The 23,619-nt window shown below is 50.5% G+C and overlaps 2 protein-coding genes and 1 long non-coding RNA gene across 4 annotated transcripts; 1 reads left to right on the top strand and 2 right to left on the bottom strand.

The window, feature by feature from the left end:
* Window positions 1-52: 52 nt before the first annotated feature.
* Window positions 53-1,918, bottom strand: LOC121328394. Its single transcript, XR_005951681.1, has 2 exons — window positions 1,638-1,918; window positions 53-760 (listed from the first exon to the last, which is right to left on the bottom strand). It is a non-coding gene; the product is annotated as an uncharacterized LOC121328394 (long non-coding RNA).
* Window positions 1,919-1,979: 61 nt separating this feature from the next.
* LOC121329346 (transcriptional adapter 3-like) lies at window positions 1,980-6,242 on the bottom strand. Of its 2 annotated transcripts, XM_041274906.1 has the most exons (9): window positions 5,995-6,242; window positions 5,068-5,298; window positions 4,229-4,479; window positions 3,953-4,058; window positions 3,657-3,792; window positions 3,460-3,563; window positions 3,182-3,291; window positions 2,831-3,016; window positions 1,980-2,707 (listed from the first exon to the last, which is right to left on the bottom strand). In XM_041274906.1, exons 2-9 carry the CDS (start codon window positions 5,272-5,274, stop codon window positions 2,515-2,517), a joined length of 1,293 nt encoding a protein of 430 aa, XP_041130840.1. In that variant the 5' UTR covers window positions 5,275-5,298; window positions 5,995-6,242; the 3' UTR covers window positions 1,980-2,514. The 2 variants fall into 2 exon arrangements, with proteins under 2 accessions (XP_041130840.1, XP_041130839.1); XM_041274905.1 differs by having other exon boundaries at window positions 5,068-6,242.
* Window positions 6,243-6,660: 418 nt separating this feature from the next.
* Window positions 6,661-23,601, top strand: LOC121328335 (tubulin monoglycylase TTLL3-like). The gene is made up of 16 exons (XM_041272953.1): window positions 6,661-6,792; window positions 10,259-10,377; window positions 11,192-11,303; window positions 11,516-11,611; window positions 11,970-12,140; window positions 15,788-16,051; window positions 18,619-18,793; window positions 18,935-18,990; window positions 19,083-19,211; window positions 19,472-19,586; window positions 19,730-19,867; window positions 20,215-20,407; window positions 20,755-20,903; window positions 21,216-21,459; window positions 21,591-22,026; window positions 22,263-23,601. The coding sequence occupies exons 1-16, from the start codon at window positions 6,676-6,678 to the stop codon at window positions 23,046-23,048; spliced, it is 3,300 nt and encodes a 1,099-aa protein (XP_041128887.1). The 5' UTR covers window positions 6,661-6,675; the 3' UTR covers window positions 23,049-23,601.
* The last annotated feature ends 18 nt before the right edge of the window (window positions 23,602-23,619 follow it).

Below are 23,619 nucleotides of genomic sequence, written 5' to 3'. Positions count from 1 at the left end.
AGTTACCCATCCAGCACACGCTATACTACAAACCCACACATTGAACAATAGCCTTCTTCAGCCCTTTATTGACAGTTTCCATGTGACAACAGATCACTCTGGATTCAATGGGATTCGAAGCTGACCACGCTGTGCTTGAAGTTTTCCCGTGGGTCTGTATTTGCTGTAGTTTGACCTGGTTTGTTATGTTTTTTTTTAAATATGCTTCCCCAGACTTCTCTGTGCTTCACAAATCTTACCTGGGCTCTACTACACAATGCCTTTACTGTGGGAAACTAGTACAAGAGGATAGGCAATGCTTGGAGCATGGGTTAAACAAGAACTTAAAATAAAAAAAGAATGCGCCCCTAGCAAAAGCCCACACAACATTATCACTGGCCCCCTCTTCTTCTCTCATCAGTGTCAGGGTTTTTATTTTTAAAACCTTCTGCACCAAATTACACCAAATTAACTTCAACAGTCTAACGGCAATCTGACCAAGTGACCTGTAACACAGGAAGTTAGTCCGTAGCTGGGAGCAGCCGTTTATTTTTCTTTTCTGACATTCTGAAAGATCTTCCTGTTGTGAAATAAACACGTTAAAACAAAACAACAGAGCACACGTCTTTCTCACAATGCATGTGGGAGCAGCAATGAGGCTGAGTGGAGAAGTTACAGAATTGAAAGCCTTGGCGGTTAGCACTGCTGTAAAGAGTTGAACAATCGTCTACAAAAAACACACACACAACACCAAACAAAACCAACGTGAAGGCAGCGGTACCTCAATGTGTACACGCACACACACACGCACACACACACACAAACAAAACCAACGTGACACACAGCGGTAACTCAATGTGTACACGCACACACAACACCAAACAAAACCAACGTGAAGGCAGAGGTACCTCAATATGCACACGCACACACACACGCACACACAACACCAAACAAAACCAACGTGAAGGCAGCGGTACCTCAATGTGCACAAGCACACACACGCACACACAGCACAACACCAAACAAAACCAACGTGAAGGCAGAGGTACCTCAATGTGCACACGCACACACACACGCACACACAACACCAAACAAAACCAACGTGAAGGCAGAGGTACCTCAATGTGCACACGCACACACACACGCACACACAACACCAAACAAAACCAACGTGAAGGCAGAGGTACCTCAATGTGCACACGCACACACACACGCACACACAACACCAAACAAAACCAACGTGAAGGCAGAGGTACCTCAATGTGCACACGCACACACACACGCACACACAACACCAAACAAAACCAACGTGAAGGCAGAGGTACCTCAATGTGCACACGCACACACACACACACACAACACCAAACAAAACCAACGTGAAGGCAGAGGTACCTCAATGTGCACACGCACACACACACGCACACACAACACCAAACAAAACCAACGTGAAGGCAGAGGTACCTCAATGTGCACACGCACACACACACAACACCAAACAAAACCAACGTGAAGGCAGAGGTACCTCAATGTGCACACGCACACACACACGCACACACAACACCAAACAAAACCAACGTGAAGGCAGAGGTACCTCAATGTGCACACGCACACACACGCACACACAACACCAAACAAAACCAACGTGAAGGCAGCGGTACCTCAATGTGCACACACACACACACAACACCAAACAAAACCAACGTGAAGGCAGAGGTACCTCAATGTGCACACGCACACACACACGCACACACAACACCAAACAAAACCAACGTGAAGGCAGCGGTACCTCAATGTGCACACGCACACACACACGCACACACAACACCAAACAAAACCAACGTGAAGGCAGAGGTACCTCAATGTGCACACGCACACACACACGCACACACAACACCAAACAAAACCAACGTGAAGGCAGAGGTACCTCAATGTGCACACACACACACACACACACACACACACACACAACACCAACAAGGCAGGTACCTCAATGTGCACACACACACACACACACACACAACACCAAACAAAACCAACGTGAAGGCAGCGGTACCTCAATGTGCACGCATGCACGCACAACATGCAGCAGGGTGGTGTGTTTTTTTAACTGGTTTTTCAGAAATCAATCCTGGTTTTACAAAAACATCTCTTAAAATAACAGCTGCTGGTATACATGAAATATCACATTTCAGATTTGGACTCTCAGTTTAAAAACAAAATGTCAGATTTCACACTTGGTCACAGAAGAGACTCTCCTCAGCCGACCCCTGCATGGCAAAACAGTAATACCCCGTGGACAGACAGGGGTCATCTTTGAAAGGGTTGTTGAATCGATTATAAAAACCCATGCACTTGGGAAAGCTAGCGGCTCACTGTGTGGAGTGATGAGTCTGTAGCTTCTGGAGTCTATGAATGGTAGATGGCAGTGGGTAGGGAGTAGGGTAGGGTGTCTCTACCCATCGAGCAGTTTGAGGATGATCTTGTTGAGTCTATGAATGGTAGATGGTAGTGGGTAGGGAGTAGGGTAGGGTGTCTCTACCCATCGAGCAGTTTGAGGATGCTCTCCCTCTCCTTCAGTGCTTTCCAGGCCTGGTCCTTCTCCTTCTTGGTGGGCGTGCGCTTCTTCTGTCTCGCCGCCATGATCTTGCGGAAAGCGTCCATCACCTCGTTATCGGAGATGCGCACCCTCTGCCTCAGCTCCTGGCGCTTCGTCTCCTCCCTACTCAGCCTGCAGCGGGACGGAGAGAGACCACACAATTTGGTCAAGTTTTTGCAAGAGCCGAGATAGTAGTTACCACTCTCCTACCCTCTCCACTTGTCTCCCCCTACTCCCTCCCCTCCTTCCTCTCACCTCAGCAGCTCTTGTTTCCTGGCCCGGTTATGTGCGCTCAGTGCTTTCAGCTCCGCCTGTCTCTTGTGCAGCTCAGCCAGCACCTCGTCCTCCGAGTCCTCCGCCGGCCGGTCCTCGGACTCCAGCAGCCCCTGAGAGACCAGCTCCTCCTTGATCCGCGCCTCCAGGGACTTCGTGTGGGGCACGCTGAGAGAGAGAGATAGCGGGAGAAGACAGTGATAAAATAAACAGACAGACACATAGACTAGACAGACAGGGTGTGATACAATGCACTGCACATGCACACACACAAGATGCAATGCACAGAAAGACTACGATTCATTGAACAGACATCCCAATGTGGGCCCCTACCTGAATGCCTTGCCCTGACTGCGGGGGGAAGTGCTGGCCCCATCGGCCCCCAAGTCCTTTCCAGACACGTCGGGGATGGGGGAGTCCTCTATGGGAGAGATGATGTTCTCCTGGGTGGGGGGTGGAGGAGGAGAGGGGGCAGCGTGAGACCACAGATCACGTACCTGTACTATACAGTGAGGGGCTGGGTGTAGGGTTCGTGGTGCAGTGCAGAGGGTGCAGTGTAGGATGCAGGGTGTAGGGTTTATGGTGAAGTGTGTAGAGTGCAGAGTGCTCACCTCCACTAGGGCCTGCAGGAGGCGCTGTGTCAGGGGGCCAAAGGGGGTGCCGTCCTCTGGCTGCTCGTGCTGAGACTCTGCCTTCTTCAGCATGGAGTCCACATCTGACAGGGCGGGAGAGAAGGAGTTAGGGAAAAAAGAGAGAAACAGAAAGGTGCCTGAGAGTTCGGGGTCCAGCGCTCCCAGCACCTCCTCACCCTTGGAGTCGAGCTCCGACAGAGCTCCCAGCATGCCTTTCTTCCTGTCAGTGGCAGCACGCGCTCCGTCCTTCTGCTCCTCCAGCAGGTCCTCCTGAGCCCAGCGCAATGAGTAGTGCTTCCCCAGCGGAGGCACCTGAAACACGGGAGAGACAGTCACTATAGCAGGGGCACCTGGAACAGGGGAGAGAGTTACTGTAGCTCCTTGCATTGCGCTGTAACACCAGCTAGATCTGGAACTGCGAGGGGTACTGACGGCACTGGATGGAGGGTGTATAGAAGCTCTTGTTTCATACCTTGTAATACTCTGCCTCATCCTCGGGTGGTTTCAGCAGCTCCTCCAGAACGCGGATCTCCTCGCTGGTGATGTCAGCGCAGTACGGCTCCACTGACGCCCAGAACCTGAGAGAGAGGAGAACAGAGGGGTGAGAGAGGGGACGAGAGTGAGAGAGAGAGGGAAGGGGAAGAGGGTGAGAAGGAGGGGAAGAGAAAGGGACAGTTAAACAGGGGGAGAAGGAGAGATGGTTTTCTGGTGCAGAGATAAGAGACAGGGTGCAGCGTCACGGGGTTACCTGTTGGGGGCGTCGTTCTTGGGGATGCGTGGTGCGTCCAGTGGCTCCTCTGTGAACTCGTACTCCTGGATCTTGGGCTGCAGGTTCTTGGATTTGGGCCTGCCGGGGCCGGGCCCCGTCCCATGGCTGCCCTTACCATCCAGCCGCTGCTTCTTGGGCTTGCCGTGCTTGGTGGGCGTGCCCAGCTCCACGTCCTTGCCCAGCTTCAGGAAGCGCTTATCGCCCTTCTTGTCCTGCCAGTCCGTCAGGATCTGAAACACAGACACGGGGCTCTGCTGAACGGCTAAGCACGTGTACATGATCGAAGGGTATGACAAACACCTTCTCTCCGAGTCCCACCTGAAACTTGCTTGAAAATATCTCGTCTTTATTTCTTGCCTCTATACCCCCTGCCTCCTCACCTGTGTCTCTGCCTCCAGCACTCCCAGCCTCCTGCTAGCAGAGGACAGCAGTGTCTCTCCCTTCTCCTCCTCACCTGTGTCTCTGCCTCCAGCACTCTCAGCCTCCTGCTAGCAGAGGACAGCAGTGTCTCTCCCTCCTCCTCCTCACCTGTGTCTCTGCCTCCAGCACTCTCAGCCTCCTGCTAGCAGAGGACAGCAGTGTCTCTCCCTCCTCATCCTCACCTGTGTCTCTGCCTCCAGCACTCTCAGCCTCCTGCTAGCAGAGGACAGCAGTGTCTCTCCCTCCTCATCCTCACCTGTGTCTCTGCCTCCAGCACTCTCAGCCTCCTGCTTGCGGAGGACAGCAGTGTCTCTCCTCCCTCCTCACCTGTGTCTCTGCCTCCAGCACTCTAAGCCTCCTGCTAGCAGAGGACAGCAGTGTCTCTCCCTCCTCCTCACCTGTGTCTCTGCCTCCAGCACTCTGAGCCTCCTGCTAGCGGAGGACAGCAGTGTCTCCAGCTCCAGCTGCATGGTGTCCAGCTCCTCAATGCCGATGCCATCGTCCTCGGAACGGCCCAGCACGGCTGTGTACCGCGGGCACACCTTGCCATGCTCCACTGGCTTGAAGTCGTGGAACTGCAGGGGGCAGTCCTTGAGCTCGCTCATCTTCACTGGAGCACAGCAGCAGCTCTGAGGGGGAGAAACCCAGCCGAGTCAGAACGCACACACGCACCCTCTGAGGCTGGCTAATATATACAGAGCATCTCAGGGAAGGAAGACTCCCGTTGCATTCCTGTTTTTTACTGCGAGTTTATAAGAGGCGCCTGAGCTTGTTACGTGTACACTGTGGCAAGTCAAGCTCTTAGCTAAATCTGGAATGGGTGAAAACGCTATGCAATAGGAGTCTTATTTCCATTGTGGGGATTCACACCACGTCGACAGTTCAACAGTCTTGTTTTGAGCGGCTGTAACTTCAGCAAATTGCGTGGAAAAGGTATCGACAGCACAGCGAGTTGCTTTAAAGGTTCCCCGTGTTGCAATACTACAGGACCTTCCGAGTAAAATGCCATGACAGACGCATTAGAAACACCTCCACATGGGTAATGAAAGCGGCGCAGTATACTGATTATTGGTCAATGGTGGTAATGCATCTCAGTCGCGCAACTGCACAGTGTCGTGCAGAGAGCCTTGTGCTGCTCGCTGGAAACAAAACGCCTCACGCTTTGGGAAACAAATACATAAAAACATGAATTATTTAATTCAACGAACTGCCATGGCGATTCTAAACCGTGCCATAACTGCGCCCCCCCTCTTCGTCGTCACTCGCATCGAGGAATTATTACCGATAAACCGCCGTATTAAAAACACATTGTTATATTGATTTACCTCTACAATGCAGCGTCCATTGACGACTGCACCATCTGCTCTCTCCGGGGGCCGACGGTAGGGGTCTTTTATTTGAATCCGACTTGTGCAGCCCGGAATCGACACAATCGCAGTACCGCTGCTGGGAGGTGTTGTATTATTACATATTAAAATGGTAGATGCTCCCAATAGATTCAAATGATAAGCTTTTTATTTAAAAGCACATTTTGGTACCCCTTGCTTAATGTATGAAAACTACTCAGACAGTGTCCGACAATGGTATCTTCGCAGAGACGGGACCAAACAGCAGGGGTGTAACTGTAGTTTATTGCTTATTTTAAATATTGCGTTTAACGGCTATAAACAAACATTTATCTTTTTTAATGATGTATTTTGCTTAATTGCTTTCAGATTGCAAACGTTTATTAACTATGGGTATTTCTGAAACCACATCCTATAAAATAGCCCTCCCCGTGTTTCTCACAGTCAGCCCGTCCTCACTCACTCCTTTTATGGAAACAAAACAGATCTTAGGCGAAACCAAAAGGAAGCGAAACTGGGGGGAGTGCTATTCTGAATTCAGTGCCGACACAGTGGGACGGTAATGAAACTGTGCCTGCTATCAGACATGTGTGTGTGTGTGCGTGCGTGTATGTATTGTTTAGCTTACTGTGATTAACGTGCTTATTTTAAACAGGTTCAATGTGTGCGCGTTGGTACGCTCCAAGCTGCGGCCGGGGGCGCGCATTAGCCGCGGCGCGCCTGTGCCCGAGTAGCACTTCCGCCTTTTATTTGTTGCTTGGAGGAGGCAGAGACATGGTAAAGAAACGAGTGCTTGGTATTAGATTGAATTTTGTGTTCCGAATCGCTGCTGTGACGGTGGATACGGGCTGTTCTAGGGCAGGGGGACGGGGTTGTGTGTGGTAATCCAGACGGGGCGATGCAGAAACATGTTCTACAATTAGAGACGATCCCCGCCCAGTACCGCTGGCTTCCTCTATTCAGACCAGGCACCCTCTGGAGCACAGGCTCGCTAAAAGGAGGGTATTTTGTAGGTTTTTCTATTCATTTTGAAGTAAAAGCGGCGCTAATATTAATTGTGATGCTTCCTCTAGTGCAGTCGAGTCGAGATCTGGACAAGGGCGAGATGGCATGCAGTTAGTATCTTCGTAATTCAGATGCGCGGATACCGTTTCCTGTATCAGAATGATCTTAGCAAAAACGCCCAGATAAATTTATTAAAACATTAAAAAAAAAAAAAAAAACTCCTTGTATGAGAAATGTACAGGTACACAGGCCCTGCGGTGCAGTACTGTGTAAGTCAGGGATGTGTTTGCATCTTGACTCGCATTGCTAGTGTTATTAGTCTTGCTAGTATGCAGTAAACTGCCAGCTCATTTTTAATGCCGCTATTGCCTTTCATTAGTGATGGATATCGGCTTGAGTGAGTGTGTGGTAGTGTATGTGTCTCTGTGGGAGTGTGGTAGTGTATGTGTCTGTGTGTGGTAGTGTATGTGTCTGTGTGTGAGTGTGTGTATGTGTCTGTGTGGGAGTGTGTGTGTCTCTGGTAGTGTATGTGTCTGTGTGGTGGTGTGTGTGGTAGTGTGCGTCTGTGTGTGGGAGTGTTGGAATGTATGTGTCTGTGTGGTAGTGTATGTGTCTGTGTGGGAGTGTGTGTGTCTGTGTGGGGGTAGTGTATGTGTGTGTGGGAGTGTGTGTGGTAGTGTATGTGTCTGTGTGAGTGTGTGGGAGTGTATGTGTGTGTGTGGTAGTGTATGTGTCTGTGTGGGGGTGTGTGTGGTAGTGTATGTGTCTGTGTGGGAGTGTGTGGTAGTGTATGTGTCTGTGTGGGAGTGTGTGTGGTAGTGTGTGTCTGTGTGGTAGTGTGTGGGAGTGTCTGTGGGAGTGTATGTGTCTGTGTGGGAGTGTGTGGTAGTGTATGTGTCTGTGTGAGTGTGTGGGAGTGTATGTGTCTGTGTGGTGGTGTGTGTGGTAGTGTGTGTGTCTCTGTGGGAGTGTGGTAGTGTATGTGTGTGTCTGTCTGTGTGTGGGAGTGCGGTAGTGTGTGTGTCTCTGTGGGAGTGTGGTAGTGTATGTGTGTGTGTGAGTGTGTGGTGGTGTGAGTGTGTGTCTCTGTGGGAGTGTGGTAGTGTATGTATGTGTCTATGTGTGTGTCTGTGTGGGAGTGTGTGGTAGTGTGTGAAGTGCAGGAGTGGTTTGTGATGGAACGTTGTGGTAGTTTTTGAACTGTCTGCAGATCAGCTCCTTTCTTCACCAGTATGTTTAGAAGTGCAACGCTTTTCCGCTGTCGTCTTACTCAGCAGTGTTTCAATGACACTGGTGCGATTGATCAGAATCAGATTGTGCAGAAATAGGCATGGAAATAAGACTCCTATTGCAAATAAGACTCCTATTGCAGAGCAGTGTCACTCATTCCAGGTTTTAATATGTGCTTGATTAGCTCCAGTGTGCAGGTGAGTCTTACAGTTTTAATATGGGCTTGATTAGCCCCAGTGTGCAGGTGAGTCTTACAGTTTTAATATGTGCTTGATTAGCCCCAGTGTACAGGTAACAAGCTCAGGTGAGTCTTAGTTTGCTTCATTATAGATTTTCTGTTGCTATTTTATTACTTTAGTGTTACTGTAAATCTAAGATGGTGTAAATGTTCTTAATAATTTAAAACTAATTGATGTGTGTTTTACAAACTACACACACTGTAATATTACATAATTTGACTCGCTAGCCACTATACGGTTACAGCAGTTTTGTTTGACTTACGCAGCTCTCCCTATGTTGAATCGAAATAGAAAGGTATATAACCCTTGACTATCGCAGTTCATTCATTAAATATTGAACAGTGTTGTTTTTTTTCTCGTTTCTCTGCATATAAAAGTAGTTTAGCTGTTAGGTGGAAGTCACATTTTTCTTTGATCCAGGTCTATGAATGCTAATGCTTGGCTTTCATTTTGCATGCTGAGGCTATCAGAGTGGAGCACTGCTTTGATTCTGAGTTTGCTCAGTTTTTAGAGCAGTCTCTGCAAGCCCGTTCTGTCCCTGGGTTAACTCTGTGTTTGCAGCTTCCATACACTAGGGGATGAGATCACTTTGCTTCAGTCTGTCTGTCAGCATGTTTCACTGCTACTGTCACGTGTGTTGTAATGTACACCTAATCCAGAAAGCTGATGAAGTAGAAACAGACAGTGCTTCGGTCGTGGTGTGTGTTGAACACGGCCTTTTTAGATTTGCCTGCCTTGTGACTGTACTGTGTCTCTAACTTAGACGACACTGTCCTTGGCAGTTTTTACAAACCCATCCAAAAGCATACTTGCGATGCTTCATAAGGGCTACATGCTGTAGGCTCAGATCACACTGTTTGCCTCTTTATAGTGAAATATTGCTTGCAGCATGCGTGTGTTCCGTGTGCTGCATCGCAGGGCTGTCAGTAGTGAAACATTGCTTGCAGCATGCTTGTGTTCCGTGTGCTGCATCGCAGGGCTGTCAGTAGTGAAACATTGCTTGCAGCATGCGTGTGTTCCGTGTGCTGCATCGCAGGGCTGTCAGTAGTGAAACATTGCTTGCAGCATGCGTGTGTTCCGTGTGCTGCATCGCAGGGCTGTCAGTAGTGAAACATTGCTTGCAGCATGCGTGTGTTCCGTGTGCTGCATCGCAGGGCTGTCAGTAGCTCGCGGAGTTGCTGTCTGATTTACAGGGTTGCTTGTGTGCTTGTTTGTTTTAAGGATGACTGAAATGAGCCTCACTTCCCCTTTTCACTTGTCCTGGGAATCAGGCAGTGCAGCACTTGGTTTACTCACACAGTCACTGAGGATTACAAACGCACAGACAACATGGGCAATACGGGCAAAGCAAGACGATGGAACAGGTGTAATGCGAGAACTCGCTGCAGACATCTCCCAGCCTAAAATCTGAAAGGAGAAGGGTCTACAATAGGAAGTTTGTTTAAACCTGGGTTCTGTGTGCGCCACTCTGCTCCGACTTCCGCCCTTCTCTCTCTATCCACCTCTCCCTTTCTCTCCTCAGAATGCCACTCTGCTCCGATCCCCCTCTAACATTTTCTCTCTCCCCTCCTCTCCTCAGGCAGCCACACTCCGCCCGTATCTCAACGCAGTGCGCGCCACTCTGCTCCGATCCCCCTCTAACATTCTCTCTCTCTCCCCTCCTCTCCTCAGACAGCCACACTCCGCCCGTATCTCAATGCAGTGCGCGCTACTCTGCTCCGATCCCCCTCTAACATTCTCTCTCTCTCTCTCTCCCCTCCTGACCTCAGACAGCCACACTCCGCCCATATCTCAATGCAGTGCGCGCCACTCTGCAGGCAGCGCTGTGCCTGGAGAACTTTTCCTCTCAGGTGGTGGAGCGGCACAACAAGCCCGAGGTGGAGGTCAGGTAAGCAGGGGGGCTGGGCTGGGTTTACTGGGTGTCTAGGGAGCTGGGGAGGTCAGCTAGTCTACCACAGTGCGTGGCTGATTTCACAGACCCTGGTTAGCACTAACCTTGGATTAACTAATGTAACTTTACCCAGCGTAACTTTCTAGTAGGTAGACTAGTCCAGGAATAGTGCTCTTTATGGTCCGGGAAATCAGCCAGTTGCATGAACCCCCTTGCCCTAGTCACCTTCAGTCTCTTCAAATAGACCCCCTAGGAAAGGGAGCAGTGTTGTTCTGTGTTCTTGTCAGATGTGTTTCCAAAGCGCCTGGTTGCACAGACCTGGCTCTGCTGTGATTTTGCTGTTGCAGGGTAACGTTGCCTCAGGGAAGGGGTGGTCTGAGGCTTGTGCTAATCAGGGTCTGTTTTAAAGCAGCTGGACTCTGATAGTCATTGCTGTCGCTCCGCTCATGTTAATGTTACTAAACCCCTAAACTGCAGAACTTGAGTGTGTAAAATAGATGCCTTGAATGACATTCCTTTGCAGTACATGGGTCTAGTTTTATTGAAAAGCTGTTATCTCCTTTTAACTTTCATCAACTTGTGTTTGTTGTGTATAACTAGCAGTCTTCACTCTACCGCCCATATAGAGCAAAGTGATTGTTTTTAATAATGGTACTGAATGCAACCACGTTCCATCATTGCGTATACAGTGAATGCAAAGGGGCTGGAGCAGCATGTGAGGTCACCTGGTTAAAACCACACTCTCTTTCCTTTTCTGTGCTTTGGTGCAGTGTGTGGCTAACCCTCCCTTCCTCCCTCCCTCTCTCTCCAGGAGCAGCAAGGAGCTGCTGCTGCAGCCGGTGATTATCAGCAGGAATGATAAGGAGAAGGTGCTGATTGAGGGCTCCATCAACTCTGTGAGAGTCAGCATCGCTGTCAAGCAGGTGAGCTTGTATACCTGGGTGTTTCCGACTCTCCTGGTTGCCCCTGTGCGCTGCTGCTCACTCTGCTGTGTGCCCCTGTGCGCTGCTGCTCACTCTGCTGTGTGCCCCTGTGCGCTGCTGCTCACTCTGCTGTGTGCCCCTGTGCGCTGCTGCTTACTCTGCTGTGTGCCCCTGTGCGCTGCTGCTCACTCTGCTGTGTGTCGTCTCCGCAGGCCGACGAGATTGAGAAGATCCTGTGCCACAAGTTCATGCGCTTCATGATGATGAGAGCGGAGAATTTCTTCATCCTGAGGAGGAAAGCAGTGGAGGTGAGAAAAGAGAAAGAGAAAGTCCTCCACAGCTCCCTCCCTTCGTCCCTCTATCTGTCTGCAACAGGGTTCCATGTGCTAATTAAGAAATGAAATACACTAGTAGCAATGCCTTTGACAGTCTCTCTCTCAGGGAAAAGTCAGCTTCCACTCCCACCCCCCCCCCATTCCATCTTTCCCTGTCTCTCCAGCCCTCTTCCCCTTTTTGTTATTGACTGCTCCCCCTCTCTCCCTCCCTGTCTCTCCACTCCTCTTCCTCTCTGTTATTGATTGTCCCCTCTCTCTCTCCCTGTCTCTCCACCCCTCTTTCCCTCTCTGTTATTGATTGTCCCCTCTCTCTGTCTCTCTCTGCTCACAGGGATATGATATCAGCTTTCTCATCACCAACTTCCACACGGAGCAGATGTACAAGCACAAGCTGGTTGACTTCGTCATCCACTTCATGGAGGAGATTGACAAGGAGATCAGCGAGATGAAGCTGTCGGTCAACGCCAGGGCCAGAATCGTGGCCGAGGAGTTCCTCAAGAACGTGAGTCCCTCCGGCACCTGGTCTACTCTAGAACCAGAGTCTAGACCAAGAACACCTGGTCTACTCTAGAACCAGAGCCTAGAACAGGAGAACACCTGGTCTACTCTACAGCAAACACACATAGTACACCACTCCTACTCTAGAACCAGGATACCGTGCTCACTCTAGATCCAACGTGTAGACACAGAACACAAGGCTGCTCTAGAAGCAGGGTGCATTCAGTGAATTTTGCAATGAAATTAATTTTTTTTTTTTGTTTTTCAGTTCTGAAGAGGCTCGCCTCAGTCCTCATGCTGATCACATGACCAGGGTTTCAACATGGCATCTCCTTAGAAGGCAGGGCCAGGGGAGTGAGAACCCAGTCAAAACAAGAACCGCAGAGGAGCGGCCAATTCATTCTGGGGGGCCTGGCACTTGATTGGCTGGCTGATCCAGGCTCATGAATATTAATGTTTTCATCTATTCTATGTATTTTTTTTCATTTTCTGCAAATTAAACAGAAGCAAACACAGGGCAGGTCCTCTCAGTCCACTCTGATGTTCATGAAGGCTGGAGAGCTAGCTGAGTGAGACTCAATTAGCAGCAGCTGCTTTATTTTATACAAACGCCTGGTTTTTTGTCTTTGTTTTTTGTTTTTTTAAACTACAACCAACTTGAAAACTGCTCGCTGGTTTTTTTAACCCAGTGTGGGGGTTAAAAAAAAAAAAAAAAGTATGCTTCTATTTTGACAAACAATATACTGTAATAATAATAAAACCCATTATGCGCTGGTCTATCTTGAATTGTATTATTATTGTTATTATTAGCAGCAGCAGACTGCAGTAGTTTTGGTTCTATGCAGGACGTGCTCTGAGGAAGGGGGGACAGAGATGCAGAGGAAGTTGTTTGTTGGGGGATTTTGGATCATTGCTGTTGTGGAAAACTTTTTTTTTTTTTTTTTTTTGTGCATTTTGTGTCAGTAGGTTTTAAAGGGCAGTCCTAAATGCCTCCCCTGTGCTGTACAAATGCTCTAATCGGGCTAGAGACTGATCACATCTAAATCTACCATTTAGGAACATTTCAGACCATTGTTCTGTACGCGTGTTTAACCAGGATCCACACGCACACCTTTCAGTCATAAACAGCATCAGTCTCAGTGTTTTTACCATGCTAGCTGAAGTTTTCAATTTATCAATTTTCTGCTGTGTGTGTGTGTGTGTGTGTGTGTGTGTGTGTATGTATATATATATATATATGGATGTTTAAATGCATTGATGAAGACTTCTCTTTAAATGTGGTTTGTTTTTTGGCAATGAAAGTCACTGTGGTTATGTGATGAAAAAACGAGCCATGCACTCTTCGTGCTGTAATTGTGTTTCCAAGAAAACTGGCTGCCTGGACCCAGCGCCCTCACCTCTCCTCTGGGCCTCCCATCAGCGATTAATCCACAGGCAGCATGGGCACTGTGCTGGTCATCGCGGCAGGAAGTGATCTCACGCTCGCCACTTCCTCTCCCTGCTATTTCAGCCTTTATTACTCAGACAGCTGGCTGCTATTTCACAAGCAATGTTCTTGATTATTCGTGTTTAGGAGACAGGGCTGCCTTTGTGCTAGCGCTGGGGATGACAATGTTAAAGCCAACTGTTTTCTTTTTTCAGAATAATATTTGACTGACCTTTATAACATCCATTAAACACATTCCATCAGTGCATCATTTAGAAATACTAAAATAAGTATGATTTCATTTAATAACAAGCGTTCTGACTCGAAGTGCTTCTGTTTGCACCTTTGGCTGTCTGTTTGTATGTCACTGCAGTCATGGAAAACTCAACAATCTGGAATTAATCGGGTTTATTTTACAAGCGAATTTCTAGCGAAAGCTCGCATCAAATTGCACCGTCTGCAGCCGCAGGCTCACAAGCACGAGGCCGCAATTTGAGCCCCGACAATATCTGAGCGTCGCCGGGAGACGGTTTCTATGGAGACTGTAAACATAATGCAGAGCCCTGGCGCAGGCGTACTGGGCGCATGATGTTATTTCATGCGGTGGAGCGACAGCGTGAACACAGGTGAGCAGCGCACTTGAGAGCGGCTGAATTCGCACAGGTAAATTCAAGGGTTAATAATGTGTTGTTAATAAGAAGCTTCTAGTCATAACGAGTCGAATCTGAGGAGTAATGGTTTAGACGTGTCGTGTGGTGTTAATAATTATAATACGTGTTTATCAAATCTATCCTGCTGTGCGTGGACTTGCCCGTGCAGTGCTGTTTTGCTGGTAATAATAATAATAATAATAATAATAATAATAAATAATAATAATAATGGTCTCTGTTGTTGTGACTATTATTATTGATAAAAATACAATTGTATGTTAACATTCCATATATATATATATATATATATATATATATATATATATATATATATATATATATATGTACTGTGTAATGTTAATTATTTTATATCGTTTACAGCTACCTGAAAAGCAAGTTTATGTATAAAAAAGTTTTTATAGAAAATCTTCCCCTTTTTTCAGATGCATCATATTTATATAAGAAAAGGGAATGACCGCGTTTATAGCAAAAGAACGTCTCTTTGTTGACAGAACCATCACCCCGGTGACTTACAGCAATGCAAGAGATGGGAAGATTCTGAAACGATTCGTCCTGGTCGCTGTGTCAGTCAGCAAGGTCTAGTGACGAGTTCTGAGGAGCTGGGGAACCTGTTCTGCGCATGGATTATTAGGGATTGTAGAACTGGTTTTGCAAAGCAGAATAATGCATATAGTAACTGGAGCTGATACACACTGTAATAATCACGCTGCTGTGTGTGTGTGTTTTTTACAATTGTGTACTGTATAGTTTTTGAGGAATGACAGAATTGTAAAGTGTAGTGTAGCACAGTGAGTGCATTGTACAGCACAGGAGAGCAGGGTGCAGCATGGGAGCAGGGTGCAGCATGGGAGCAGTGTACAGTACAGGAGAGCAGGGTGCAGCATGGGAGCAGTGTACAGTACAGGAGAGCAGGGTGCAGCATGGGAGCAGTGTACAGTACAGGGGAGCAGGGTGCAGCATGGGAGCAGTGTACAGCACAGGAGAGCAGGGTGCAGCATGGGAGCAGGGTGCAGCATGGGAGCAGGGTGCAGCATGGGAGCAGGGTGCAGCATGGGAGCAGGGTGCAGCATGGGAGCAGGGTGCAGCATGGGAGCAGGGTGCAGTACAGGGGAGCAGGGTGCAGCATGGGAGCAGGGTGCAGCATGGGAGCAGGGTGCAGCATGGGAGCAGGGTGCAGCATGGGAGCAGGGTGCAGCATGGGAGCAGGGTGCAGCACATGAGAGCAGGGTGCAGCATGGGAGCAGTGTACAGTACAGGAGAGCAGGGTGCAGCATGGGAGCAGTGTACAGTACAGGGGAGCAGGGTGAATGCCTCGAAGAGCCCTGATCATGTTGCACAGTAATTCATCACTGAGCAGTGTTGGCTTGGCTGCCTGCTTTTAATAAAGCGTTCCTACAGCAGGACACAGTATTGACGTCCTGGTTGGTAAAAGGCATGGACAGGGTGCTGGAATAGCTTGCGAATGCCAAGATTGCAGCAGGAAATATGCTTGTTTAATTACTCTTCTATGAGTGTGGTAACAGATTTGTTAACATTCATTCCTGTTTGTGACAGATGGAGGGCGCTCCAGAGGCAGGAGGAAGGAGACGGAGCGAGGAGGAGCAGGAGGAGAAGGAGGAGGGGGGTGTAGACACTGAAGGGAACTGTGACGCTGTGACACACCCTGTTGCCCAGAGAGAGAGGCTGAACCGAGGTGGAATGAACCAACGCAAGAAAGCAGAGAGGAAATCCGAGGGCACTGACTGCAATGGGAAACCCCGCAGGAACAACCCTGAGCGGCTCAAGAACGCCAAGCTGCTGGCAGAGCAAGCCATCAAGGTGAGGAGCCGACTGCACTCCCCCTCCCTCTCACTGTCTCACACACTGTCTCACACGCTCTCGCTCTCTCATACACTGTCTCGCATGCTCACTCTCACACACTGTCTCCCACGCTCTCCCTCTCTCACACACTGTCTCACACGCTCTCCCTCTCTCACACACTGTCTCACACGCTCTCCCTCTCTCACACACTGTCTACACACACGCTCTCCCTCTCTCACACAATGTCTCACACGCTCTCCCTCTCTCACACACTGTCTCACACGCTCTCCCCCTCTCACACACTGTCTCACACACTCTCCCTCTCCTCTCTCACGCTCTCCCTCTCTCACACTGTCTCACACGCTCTCCCTCTCTCACACACTGTCTCACACGCTCTCCCTCTCTCACACACTGTCTCACACGCTCTCCCTCTCTCACACACTGTCTCACACGCTCTCCCTCTCTCACACACTGTCTCACACGCTCTCCCTCTCTCACACAATGTCTCACACGCTCTCCCTCTCTCACACACTGTCTCACACGCTCTCCCTCTCTCACACACTGTCTCACACACTCTCCCTCTCTCCCTCTCACACACTGTCTCACACGCTCTCCCTCTCTCACACACTCTCTCACACGCCGAGAGGAGTGAGAGACTGATGTGTGACAGAGTGTCGCACAGAAAGAGTATGTTCACATAGTTGTGAGTGAAGTGTGTGACAGAGTGTGCTCTCTGAGAGGTGTTCTGACAGAGTGTGCGAGACAGAGTGAGTGTGGACAGAGTGTGTCAGGGTGCGATAGGCACAGTGTCTCACAGAGTGTTCAGTGAGAGTGTGTCAGTGTGCGAGTGAGAGAGTGTGTCCAGAGGGCACGAGAGGAGAGAGTGCTGTCACAGAGTGTGTTCGAGAGAGAGACTCCCTCTGTCACACAGAGTGTCCTCACCAATCTGAGAGTGTGTGACAAGTGTGTCGAGTCACACAGAGCGGTGTGACACACACTGTCTCACCTCTCTCCCTCTCACACACTGTCTCCCTCTCTCCCTCTCTCACACACTGTCTCACACGCTCTCCCTCTCTCATACACTGTCTCACACGCTCACTCTCACACACTGTCTCACACGCTCTCCTCTCTCTCACACACTGTCTCACACTCTCCCTCTCTCACACACTGTCTCACACGCTCACTCTCACACACTGTCTCACACGCTCACTCTCACACACTGTCTCCCACGCTCTCCCTCTCTCACACACTGTCTCACACGCTCCCTCTCACTGTCTCACACGCTCTCACGCTCTCCCTCTCTCATACACTGTCTCACACGCTCACTCTCACACACTGTCTCACACGCTCACTCTCACACACTGTCTCCCACGCTCTCCCTCTCTCACACACTGTCTCACACGCTCTCCCTCTCTCACACACTGTCTCACACGCTCACTCTCACACACTGTCTCCCACGCTCTCCCTCTCTCACACACTGTCTCACACGCTCTCCCTCTCTCACACACTGTCTCACACGCTCTCCCCTCTCACACACTGTCTCACACACTCTCACACTCTGTCTCACACGCTCTCTCTCACACACTGTCTCACACGCTCACTCTCACACACTGTCTCCCTCTCTCCCTTTCTCACACACTGTCTCACACGCTCTCCCGCTCTCACACACTGTCTCACACGCTCACTCTCACACACTCCCTCTCTCACACCCTGTCTCACGCTCTCCCTCTCTCACACACTCTCTCACACACTGTCTCACACGCTCTCCCTCTCTCATACACCTCTCTCATACACTGTCTCACACGCTCACTGTCTCACACACTGTCTCACACGCTCTCCCTCTCTCACACACTGTCTCACACGCTCACTCTCACACACTGTCTCACACGCTCTCCCTCTCTCACACACTGTCTCCCACGCTCTCCCTCTCTCACACACTGTCTCACACGCTCTCCCTCTCTCACACACTGTCTCACACGCTCTCCCTCTCTCACACACTGTCTCACACGCTCTCCCTCTCTCACACACTGTCTCACACGCTCTCCCTCTCTCACACACTGTCTCACACGCTCTCCCTCTCTCACACAATGTCTCACACGCTCTCCCTCTCTCACACACTGTCTCACACGCTCTCCCTCTCTCACACACTGTCTCACACGCTCTCCCTCTCTCACACAGTCTCACACGCTCTCCCTCTCTCACACAATGTCTCACACGCTCTCCCTCTCTCACACACTGTCTCACACGCTCCCTCTCTCACACTGTCTCACACGCTCTCCCTCTCTCACACACTGTCTCCCACGCTCTCCCGCTCTCACACACTGTCTCACACGCTCACTCTCACACACTCCCTCTCTCACACCCTGTCTCACGCTCTCCCTCTCTCACACACTGTCTCACTCTCTCCCTCTCTCATACACTGTCTCACACGCTCTCCCTCTCTCATACACTGTCTCACACTCTCTCCCTCTCCCTCTCTCACACACTGTCTCACTCTCTCACACAGTCTCTCCCTCTCACTCTCTAACACACTGTCTCACATGCTCACTCTCTCCCTGTCTCACACGTTCACTCTCTCCCTCTAGAACAGGAAGCTCTTCTCTGTCCAGGGTCCCTATCCTGTGGTACGGGCTGCCCTGCGAGCGCGTGGTTGGTTGGAAAAGAAATTTCCCAAGGTGCAGCCCCAGGGGTCACACCGGGGTTACGAAGGGGAAGAGGAGACGGAGGAGGACGACGGCGATGACAGTGGCGATGACGACGGTAACCACGGAAACCCTAGGCAACCGGAACACACCCCCAAACACACACATAGTGAACCCCAACATCTCATAGGAACAGGCTGTTCTAAGTTTAACAAGTTGAAGGTGGTCTCTGTCTCTGTCTCTCTCTGTCTCTCTCTAGAGGATGGCTGTGAGGAGGAGAAGGAGGGTGACTCTGACGACACCTATGATCTGATGGTAAGCTCGGTTCACTGCAGTAATGTACAGCAAGCATGCAGTGCACATGTCTTTGTGTGTTCATTTATCTGTGGCCCCGTCCCGTCTCCTAGTCTCGTCTGATTCGCAATGAGACGCCCTATTTCTATTGGACGACGCGGCGCGACGCCATTGACTGCAGGCTCCTTCGCAAGGATCAGATGACCAATCACTACGCACGGGCCGGGTCCTTCACCACCAAGGTCAGGGGTCAGCGGGGGTGTCCTCTCTGGCTTCATGTTTGTTTTTTGCTTTGTTTTATGTGCAGCAAAGTTGGTTTTAATATAATTATTTTAATATCATGTGTAAAAGGACTCCAGGACTTCCAACCCCAGCTGCTGGATTCAGCCTCTCCCTCTCATTTGTGACTCTCACCCTTCCCCTCTCTCGCTGTTCCCTTCTCTCCGCCTCTCTGTCTCCCCACACTCCTCACTCCCACTCTCCTCTCTGTCTCCCCCTGCAGGTGGGGCTGTGTGTGAACCTGCGGAACTTGGTGTGGTTCGACGAAGCCAATCCTGACACCTTCTTCCCGCGCTGCTACAGACTGGGGGCCCAGGATGAGAAGCAGGCCTTCATTGGTGGGGCTGCTTCAAGACTTTTAAAATCATTCTTATTGTGATGCTGTTCCTGTTAGCGTTTGCAGTGTGACAGCCTCAGTACCAGCTGGCACACCCCTCTTCACCCACTCCAGCCTTATCATGCTGTGTTTAACTTTCCCTAGAGGATTTCAGGCTCACAGCCTGCAGCAGTCTGCTCAAGTGGGTGTTGGAGACCAGCCAGGGGCCTCCGGGTCCACAAGAGGGTGCCAGCGGGGGACCGGGGGCCAAGAAGGAGGCATTAGGGGACTCCCCAAACCAGGGTACTGTACCGATGGCCCTCAATCCTAACTGTGCTTTCAGGAGTTAGCATGTGTCTCAGTTCTATATATCAGCAATAATACAATATTGAATAATCCTCAGAGGTGCAAACGGACAGACCGAGTGTCAAGCAGCAGTACAGGAATGGTTTGGGGGGGGGTGGGTGGGAGATGCTGTTGCATTGTTTTCAGGGGGGGTTGCTCATGGCATGCATGGTATACAGCAAGGGGTACCATTCTGATCCTTGGGGTTTTACCTGTACCCTGAATTACTTTATTGAATCAGCCTCCTTCCATGCTCTTAATCAGGTACTGCAATTATTTAAGCTTTAAACCCTTTGTTGTTTCAGTGCTGAAGAAGGCATGCAAGCTGCGGGCGAGATCGGCGGTGCGTGCGGAGCTCATCGTCACCGCGCTGCAGGCGTGTCAGGAGTACCTGGACAGCCTGGAACACAATGACATCGACATCTCCATGGATACGCCTCCCGCCATCAGCGAGCAGCAGTGGGAGGAGTTCCTGCACAGCTACTGCCAGGTCATCCAGTGAGTAGGGCTGGGGCCTCTCCCAGCAGCACAGCCAGGACTAGGACTGGTCACGAGCGCCACGCCTCAAACCTCATGAGGCAGACCTGCAGCTCTGAGCTCAATCCATAACATTATTTTAATATAGTTTTCCGTCAATTCGTTTCTTGCACGTTAGTAATAGAGTATTTGGATAACTTATTCCTTTGTGATTGATAAGCAAGTGTTTTATTATTAATTACCTTAAAAAGAAAAATCTAAATGCCAAACTGAACATTCTTGCAATCTCTCAGGGGACTGGTGAGAGAGCGTTGTGTGATGAGTTTCTAAAGCCAGTCTGCTACCAAACCTCTCCGTGTGCTTCACAGTGATGGAGCCAGCGTGAAGGACTTTCACCTTTACACTGACCACTGCGAGCGTGTCCTGGGCAAACTGCGAGAGGTCAACCCACAACTGGACATCGACGGAGTCCACAACATCTGGATCGTGAAGCCCGGAGCCAAGTCCCGCGGCAGAGGTGAGTGTGTGCTTGTGTGTGTGTGTGTGCGTGAGTGCATGCTTGCGTGTGTGTGTGTGTGTCTGCAGGTTTTTCCTGTACATGTTATTTGTTTTTAACAATTGCTTTGCTTTCCAGCCTTCGAGGACAGTGTGCAGCTATAGTGATTGCTCTAGAATCAGATTGCAACACAAATATAAAAAAAGACAACTTTCAAAACAAAAGCATGAATCATTTGGGGCCCCAGGATTTAAGAGCTGAACCCTCTGATTTGGGGGTGTCTTGCTGGGCCGGCCCTGCCTCTGCACCCCTCGTTGACTCCGTCTTTCGCAGGCATCGTGTGCATGGACCAGCTGGGTGACATCTTGAAGCTGGTGGACAGCGACCCCACCATGATCAAGGACAGCAAGTGGGTGGTGCAGAAGTACCTGGAGCGCCCCCTGCTGGTCTACGGCACCAAGTTCGATGTGCGGCAGTGGTTCCTCGTCACGGACTGGAACCCGCTCACCATCTACTTCTATAAGGAGTGCTACCTGCGCTTCTGCACCCAGCCATTCTCACTGGACAACCTGGACAGGTGAGCTCTCTCAGTATTACACTGGAGTCTGAAACTTACCTGGCAGGTGAGCTCTCTCAGTATTACACTGGCGTCATGGCGTTGTCATTGATGCTTGTCTGCGTTCCCTCTCCCCCCCTGTGTGCCGGCAGCTCTGTGCACCTGTGCAACAACTCCATCCAGAAGCACTACGAGCGATCCCAAAGCCGGAACCCGCGCATTCCCCATGACAATATGTGGTCCTCGTCGGACTTCCAGGCGTTCCTGCGCAGCCGCGGGCAGGAGTCCCTGTGGGAGGCCAGGGCTGTGCCGGGGATGAAGCAGGCAGTGATCCACGCCCTGCAGACCACGCAGGACCTAGTGGAGTCACGGCGAAACAGCTTCGAGCTGTACGGGGCTGACTTCATGATGGGGCCCGACCTGCGGGCCTGGCTCATCGAGATCAATGCCAGCCCCACCATGGCCCCCTCCACCCCCGTCACCGCCCGGCTCTGCGGGGCCGTGCAGGAGGACACGCTCAGGGTGGTGATCGACAGGAGGGCCGACCGCTACTGCGACATCGGGGGCTTTGAACTCATCTACAAACAGGTGGGTCGAGAGAGGGAGGGACAGGTAAACTCACCGGCACACACTCGGAGCTTGCAGCTCATCTACAAAGAGGTTAGGCACAGGTGAGGCTCAGGTAAACAGGCTCAGGTAAAATAGGAAAGCTGTAACATCATTATGACTGTGTATATAGTTTACGTACGTTAAGTAGCCCAGAACATTTGTTTCTTTGAGCTGTACCCCACAGTAACAGGGTCCCCATCCCTCTCTCCCCATAGGTACCAGTGGAGGTACCCCAATACGTGGGGATGAACCTGCTGGTGGAGGGCGCCCCAATAAAGAGACCGCGCCCCCCTCTGCAAAGGAACAGCACCTCATTCACTGCACCTCCACCGCGACAGGACCAATCGGGGCGCAAAGAGCCCCCCAAAACAGCACAGCCACCCCCTGTGAAACCCCAGGACCCCCCGTGGCAGACCCCCACCCCTGCCCACGGATCCAAGCCCATCCGTAGGACGCACATCTCCGTGAGTGGCAAAGAAAACAACCCCAAAGGACCGCCCAGGGCTGAGGAGCCAGCCCCGCCCAAACCCCGCCTTCACATCACAGCCACGCCCCCTAAGAGCTCCCTGACAGCCCTGCAGACCCCCAAGCCCCTCCTTCACATCACAGCCACGCCCCCTAAGAGCTCCCTGAGAGATCCGCGGGCCCCCAAGCCCCCCAGAGGTTCCGGAGCAGCCCGACAGGTTGGTCTGAAGTTCACCAGCTTCGACACCCTGGAGTTCAAGTCAGTGAAGCAGCCTCGCGTCGTGGCCTCTGTGGATTGTGGCTCGTGGCAGAGCCCCCTCTGCCGGCCCACCCGCCAGCACTTCATGCAGACCAGAGTCTGTCTGCCCTCCCTCCGACCCACCTTCCCTTCCCTGGAGATCATCAGCCTGCAGCATTCCCTGAACCCGGCGCCCAGCCCTCGCTACCACAGAGCCGGGCCTCGCACTCACAGGGGGCCCTACAACCTGGAGCTATCGGCCCTCGTGAAGCAGCTCGCTGCGGGGGGCCGGCAATAACCCTGCGTGATAAAGAAGCTATATGGGTTTTAGAAAAATGTAAAAACACCGGGAGCTGTTTTTTTTTTTATTGTTTTAACTAAATAATCGATGGTGAATCAAAATCAAAATGGATTGACATGTTTTTTTCCCTATTTCAAAAAATGATTGCATGATTGAAATGATTGCATGACTGAAGTGATTGCATGATTGAAATGAGCCATAATCATGTTTGCACTCATCCAGTAAGAGGTAGATTTAGTATCGGTGGAACAGCAAAGAGAAAAGCAGGTTGTGTTCATTGCAATATAGGGGGATTCTGTTATCCAGTTATTGTATGAAGCGGTTTTATATTCATTTATAATCTTCATCACCGCACTGGAGTGCAGTAAACCCAGGATTTCATTCACTTGATCTGGAGCGACCCTTACATTAAACTTTTACATTATCCATGTGTGACGGGGCAGATGCTGGGCGCGAACCGGCACCCCGCACCCTGCTGGCGGGGATCTGAGCCGCTGTGCAAAAGAGCCGGGCTAGTCTGCAGTCACGGTTTTAGAGCTTTTAACATTCATTAGTCATTTAGCAGACG

This window comes from Polyodon spathula, chromosome 16 (assembly GCF_017654505.1).
Source record: "Polyodon spathula isolate WHYD16114869_AA chromosome 16, ASM1765450v1, whole genome shotgun sequence".
NCBI lineage: Eukaryota > Metazoa > Chordata > Actinopteri > Acipenseriformes > Polyodontidae > Polyodon > Polyodon spathula.
Note: the sequence above shows the minus strand (reverse complement) of the source record. Positions and strands in the feature narration are given on the sequence as shown.

Excerpts from the sequence above, each read along its gene's own strand:
- LOC121329346 (XM_041274905.1), bottom strand. The coding sequence starts at position 5,274 with ATGAGCGAGCTCAAGGACTGCCCCCTGCAGTTCCACGACTTCAAGCCA. Across the intron at positions 4,480-5,067 it reads TGCTGGAGGCAGAGACACAG|ATCCTGACGGACTGGCAGGA; the intron begins GTGAGGAGGAGG and ends TCTGTGTTTCAG. Across the intron at positions 3,292-3,459 it reads TCCTGCAGGCCCTAGTGGAG|GAGAACATCATCTCTCCCAT; the intron begins GTGAGCACTCTG and ends CCCCCCACCCAG.
- LOC121328335 (XM_041272953.1), top strand. The coding sequence starts at position 6,676 with ATGTGTGCGCGTTGGTACGCTCCAAGCTGCGGCCGGGGGCGCGCATTA. Across the intron at positions 16,052-18,618 it reads TGGCAGAGCAAGCCATCAAG|AACAGGAAGCTCTTCTCTGT; the intron begins GTGAGGAGCCGA and ends CTCTCCCTCTAG. Across the intron at positions 20,408-20,754 it reads AGCTACTGCCAGGTCATCCA|TGATGGAGCCAGCGTGAAGG; the intron begins GTGAGTAGGGCT and ends TGTGCTTCACAG.